This window comes from Etheostoma spectabile, chromosome 1 (genome assembly GCF_008692095.1).
Source record: "Etheostoma spectabile isolate EspeVRDwgs_2016 chromosome 1, UIUC_Espe_1.0, whole genome shotgun sequence".
Classification (NCBI taxonomy): Eukaryota; Metazoa; Chordata; class Actinopteri; order Perciformes; family Percidae; genus Etheostoma; species Etheostoma spectabile.
The window spans coordinates 602,238-608,414 of record NC_045733.1 but is presented as its reverse complement, the minus strand read 5'-3'; the positions used below and the strand labels follow the sequence as shown (position 1 = coordinate 608,414).

At 40.7% G+C, this 6,177-nt stretch overlaps 1 protein-coding gene across 3 annotated transcripts in view; it reads right to left on the bottom strand.

The window, feature by feature from the left end:
- Positions 1–1,277: 1,277 nt before the first annotated feature.
- The window catches only part of nfatc3a (nuclear factor of activated T cells 3a), a 62,325-nt gene continuing 57,425 nt past the window's right edge, over positions 1,278–6,177 (bottom strand). For all 3 annotated transcript variants that reach the window (XM_032520935.1, XM_032520944.1, XM_032520953.1), the window contains exon 10: positions 1,278–4,037. In XM_032520935.1, the coding sequence (XP_032376826.1) occupies positions 3,961–4,037 (77 nt within the window). In that variant the 3' untranslated portion in view covers positions 1,278–3,960. The remainder of the gene's footprint in view (positions 4,038–6,177) is intronic.

The window sequence follows — 6,177 nt, the reverse complement described above, 5'->3', positions numbered from 1 at the left end:
CAGTTGAGGTGGTTTGGGCAGCTGGTAAGGATGCCTCCTGGGCACCTCCCTAGGGAGGTGTTCCAGGCACGTCTAGCTGGGAAGAGGCCTTGGGGAAGACAAAGGACTAGGTGGAGGGATTATATCTCCAACCTGGCCTGGGAATGCCTTGGGATTCCGAAGCTGGTGCTAATTAATTTTACTTGGGAAAAGGAAGTTTTGGGTCCCCTGCTGGAGCTACTCCCCCTGCGACCTGATACTGGATGAGCAGACGAAGATGGATGGCCGGCCCAAACAAAATTTGGGCCAAAATTTAAAAAGATTTTATATTATAAAGAGAATTTGTTCAGTTTGTTTCTCTGTTCTGTATGTCTGCATATAAAAAATACAAAATTGATCTAAAAGAATAAAATAAAGGGAATAAATACACTATGGATGTGAACAGTATTTTTCCCTACATGCAGTGTCTCATTTAGTCAAATCGTCACAGAGCAAGAATCGGCTGAATTGCTTGGTGCCCTGTTCTATCAAGAGACAACTAATAGAATGAAAACAATGCCACTATTTCTCTTAATACCACTAGAGGGTGCCAAATCAGATATTTTAATACTATACATAGGCTCTGTGATTGTGCATTGTCTCAGTTTAAATTTCAGAATTTCACCTTTATTTAAACAAATTAGTACCAAACTACTTCCAACAATACATGATGTAGTAATATAGGTACTTACTGTATTCTTACATACTTATACATACTAATGTAAGACTTTATGAAAGTAAAAAGTTAACACTATCATCTTTGTTATGTCTGCCTGCTAGTTTAACCTTTGAGTTAATACTTGCTGCGCTGGGTTGGGGAAGAAAAGGCTGCGGTTGTATCAAACACATGGGGAGAAAGTGACACAAAGCCATAACTGAGTTTTCTGTTTTATTGATATACACTACTTTAGAGCCTACAGTATGATGCAAGGTATTCCCTTTGAATAATTTCAAAAAGCACTGCAGTCTTAAAAATTACAAAAAAATTTAACATACAAAATATACAAGAAATGACAATACAAGGTTTGGTAAACATCAGCTAAACCTGTATTTCCCTTATATTTTACAAAACATATATATGTATATACACGTGAGCGTGTGTGTGTGTATGTATATACTGTATATATATATATATATATATATATATATAAATACATACATATATACACACACATACACAACACTCATACATGTCCCCAACCTTTAGGAATGACATCCATTTTAATGTATCAAAAATAGAGTTGTACAGTCTCTGTTGCTTTACCATAATGTGAAATGGGAACATATTGTTCGGTCTTTGGTTGAGACAGACGAGTACGGCAGCCAGAGTTTACTGTCATTGCTGGTTTTGTTTCATTTTTTTGACAAGTCTTTCAAGCTGCAGAACCAGCTTCATATGCACAGAAAAAGACATTTCCCTCCTCCCACCTCAATGTACAGACTGTGCCCCCTTCCCCCCTCCAAAAAAACAAGTGAAATAATAATAATAGTTACAGACTTATGTCTTAGTCATGAGACAAAAAAAATCAACCCAGAATACAAACACACAGACAAACTGGTTTTCAAACAAGAGTTAAGGCATCCTAATTGTTTACATAGTGACATGATACTCTCACTATCTGAATGTTCACTTCTCTTTTCCGCTATGTAAAGTTCATAGGCAACGTTACAAATAGTTTATAATCTCGTTTTTCATATTCATTGTCATATCTCACATTTGCTGCTGTTATAGTTTGCATAGCCTAAATGCATGTGTGTGCTTCAGTTGTTGAAAATAGGACTCTTAAGAGTTCCTGTCTTCTGTACAGCATATTTGGTACAAACACCAACCAACCATGCATCTCTCTCACACACACATATATATACATACACACACACACACACACACACAACTGAATTTTTTAAAAATGCTCGCAGCACTGTCCTTGACAAGGCAGAATGGCTGATGGACAACTCCAGAATGCTAGCAGATTCAATCAAGCATCTCCAACAAGTCTACATTCTACTTCTATGTAGAGGCATCAAGGTCTTTTTTTCCTTCTCATTTTAAAAGGCATTAGCAGATTTAAAATGCATAGCAGAATCATTTTTGGAAACTGTTACCTGGAAACTGACTTGAAACCGTCATAAGCAACACTCCTCAGCTCTCACATGCAGGAGCATTATTGTCAAGCTTAAGGCCCCCCCCCAAAAAAAAACCCCAATGGGAATCTGTCTGTTCACATCCACGCCAGAAACCTGCCTGAAGACACTCTTTCCTCGAGACTGGTATTGCTGCCGTACAGGCACTGCATATCTGTCAGAATAAGAAATATGAATACATCATCGTGAATAGACACCATTCTGGAGACAATTGAAGGAGAAGTGTATGATTGTGAAGAGCAAACATTGATTGTGGCAAACAGGGAGAAGTGCATCCAGATGTTCTCTATACTTTGGGCTTTGTTATTTGACCTTGTTCATTAGAGCGGGGAACAACACATACATGTAATATATAAACATCTTTTAGTATAAAATACTTTCCCATTATATTGTCATACCATCTCAGGTATGGTGGCTGTCAGGAATTCAAAGGCACACAAGGGCCCCTGGGAGATTTGGGGAGTTATTGCATGGGAAGAAATTTCAGAGGCAGAGACGTCTGTCTCTCTGGTTTAATAAAAACACTTCTCTGTAACGTGGAAATAAGGGGCATCTTCAAATATCTTTGAATGAAAATTAAAGGGGGAACTCGGTCCTTAAACCCCATCCCTCTTTAGGATTCATGAAATCGTGTTTCCAAAACAATATTATAGTCACACTCAAAGCCAGCTGTGCAAAACAGCAACAAAAAAAAGCTTTAGCTACCATTCAGAGCTGCTACGTATTAATAAGGCATTTGTTCAACTTGAAGAAGATAAAGAAATACAGGAGAGGGGAGGTCGTAAATGAGGAAACACTGGACAAAAGTAGGAAGAGAAAAGGGGATTCATGTACAGATATCTACACGGCTGAAAGGTTGCTAAAAGTTGTGGAATGTTGCAGGTTGCAGATCCCGGACCAGCGCCAGAGGAACTCGTCCTCCCCGCTGGGTCCCTGCACTCCAGACCTGAATGGTTGTATCAACTGAAAGGGACAAAAACAAGGAGCGGACAGTGTCGTCATCACTGAGCCAAGAGTGTTCAGCCAGATATTCAAATTATTTTTGTAAATTTCTTCTTATTTAACTCCTTTTTTTTTGCTGATAATTGAAATTCTGATCCTTTAGGGTGGTTAGATTTAAATTTGGCAATCCAATTTTACACCAAATTAATTTCTCATCTCCAACTTCCGAGTGTGATTAGTTACGTGAGTAACACTCTTCAGAACAGTTTGGAATCCCAGCTCTGGCTTCCCGTGAGAGCACTGGGCACTCCTGAGTTTCTCTGACTCTTATATTTCTCAAGACGTCTTCGTTGATGAAGGCCAATGCTGGTGACGGGGGGAGGACAACACACATTGTCTCTGCTATAGAGAGCTATTCGAAAAGAGAGTGCTCCATAGTCATGGACAGCTGATTGATCAGGAAGACAGCGGTGCTTTGAGACGGCAGGCACACACCTAATGAAGAGGGACGGGGGGGGTCGCATCTGATTCTCCAACCATTTTAACCTCGATAACTCGACATGCTCATATTCCACCGCTCACCGTTCTCTTTACCCTGTGTGAGGTTGTGAGTTCTGTATCTGCATCTCTAAATAAGATAAATCGTCTTTTGAATGAAATCAGAGGAGACAAATGAGAGTTTCTTCTTGTCAGGCTGGTGGCGGAGCAGGTCCATGAGGCTTTGACCACAGTCTCTTATCTCTTCCTGCCCTCTTGTCCCTGACCAGGATTGGGGTCTGGGGTCAAGAACCGGAGGGGGGGGGGGGGGGGTCATTTCACGGCCCAAAAGCCTGTGTCAGGGGCAAAGTGCTGGCTGGGCTACGACTGGCTGTGTGCTGTTGGAGGACCATGAGTGCTGGGGGACTGGGACATGTCTCTGCCGATGATTTCATTCACTGCGAAGAGAAAAACAAACAAAACATGCATTAACGCATGTTCAAGGTATCATTTACTTAAATTACATTTTGATGTGATTTTGACTGGAAATTAGTGAAGGGCGTACAACGCCAAAGCTCCAAAGCTTGTTTTACTTCTGTAACACGCACTGTTTTAAGACATTGTGTCAAGGGAAGAATACCACGAGACTCATGGCGTCCGAAAGTCCATAAAGCGTTTCATTCAGGCAGTGGTGGCCTAAAGGTTAAAGAAGTGAGCATGTGACCGGGAGGATGCAGACCGTCAGGATCAAATATGAGTGGGGAAAGTGAAAGAGATGCGAATGTCCCTCCCTCATTATCACCAGTGACTGTGGTTGTACAGGGCAGCTTCCAGGTATGAATGTGTAACTGTGTGTATGTGATCAGGGCATCATTGTAAATGAGAATGTGTTCTCAATGGACTTACCTGGACAAATAATGGTCATACATATATATATACACATATACACTACCGGTCAAAAGTTTGGGGTCACTTGAAAATTTCCATTGCACTCCATTATAGACAGAATACCAGCTGAGATCAGTTGCATTGTTTTTTTTAACCCAGGGCAGCAGATTTCAGATTACATTATGTGCTTACATCATTGCAAAAGGGGTCTCCAATGTTTTCTCATTAGTTTTTTAAAATTATGTCAGATTAGTGAACACAATTAGCCTTTGGGACATGGGATGAATGGTTGCTAAAAATGGGCATTGTAGATATTGCATTAAAGATCAGCCCCCCCACTCAGATCAGCTGGTGTTCTGTCTATAATGGAGTGCAATGGAAATTTGTAAGTGACCCCAAACCTTTGACCGGTAGTGTGTATATATATATATATATATATATATATATATATGTATATATATATATATTCTGTTTGATAGTTTGCAGTTAAAAGATACAAGTGATATACTGTACACACTGGTGGGAAAATAACAGAGGAGAATTATTAAAAAATAAGCATGAAGTACACTACAAAAAAGGATCATGGGAACAACAACAAGATTGAAACCATGAACTCAGAGAGGCGTTGTCCTGAAAGGATGCTTTACGTTTTGAGAACCACTATCTGGTTGAGTTTGAAGCCTCGAAGCTTCACCCGCCCCATCACTAGTGGAAAAGAAGTTCAGCAGAAGTACAGATTTCTGGCCAGCAGAAGGCAGTGTTGTTCCACGCTGAGCTCCTCACAAGTCTGGAAGTTCAAACTCAACCAGCCATGAGCTCAAAGCGGGAAAGAAGAAACCTCAAACAAAGTGACGGACCTAAAGGTCACAAAAGTCACAGCTCTTACGTGACCTATAATCACTCCTCACCTCACAAATGAGAGAAACTATCCCATTCACTGAAAGCGCCAGTTCTGACCTCTGAGTCAAATGTCACCAGTTACACACAGCACGCAAACACAATGCTGTCGGGCTGGCCGCTACTTCATTAGAGCTTTAATGGCGGTTCAGTACATTTCTGTTTGCACTGTTCATGGGGTTGAAACCAATCCATTGTTAAAAACACGATGTGGAGCCCGAGGTGGAACCTCAGGCACAGCACGGTTAATTACTCCGGCGAATCTGTTAAAGCCTGATTTAAAATAAATAACAGATTACTCTTTCTCTGCAAGGCTGTTTTTCAGCCAGCGCGCGGGATTGCTTTACATCTGCTGCCTCCATTCAGTATCCACACTGGGACCCAAAGAGACACAGCGGGGAGCTAGTAAAAAAGTGCAGCCGTGAAGTAAATCAACTTCAAATACTTTGACACGGTGGCGCAGACGCGAAAACAGACAGGCGGTGAGAACACAGTTTGGTAAAATTCATGGAAAATGTGATGTGAACGGGGTGAGCGCTGTAACAATTCCAAATGTTGTTATAACAACATAATAACTGCGGTTAAAGATACCGTTGTCTCTGCCAGTCAAATTCAAAAATAGTTATGTATTTATTACTTTTTCAGACAAATTCAAAGTTTTGAATGAATTCCAGGACAAATCTTTTGGTTATATAATCACTGTCATGTGACCCAGATAATTTAATAACACAAGTACGCAAACGCTGTACCCCACCTTTTGTTTTTTGTTGTTGCTATGAAAGTGTATAGGGTCAAGCGCCAACACCTAGCATA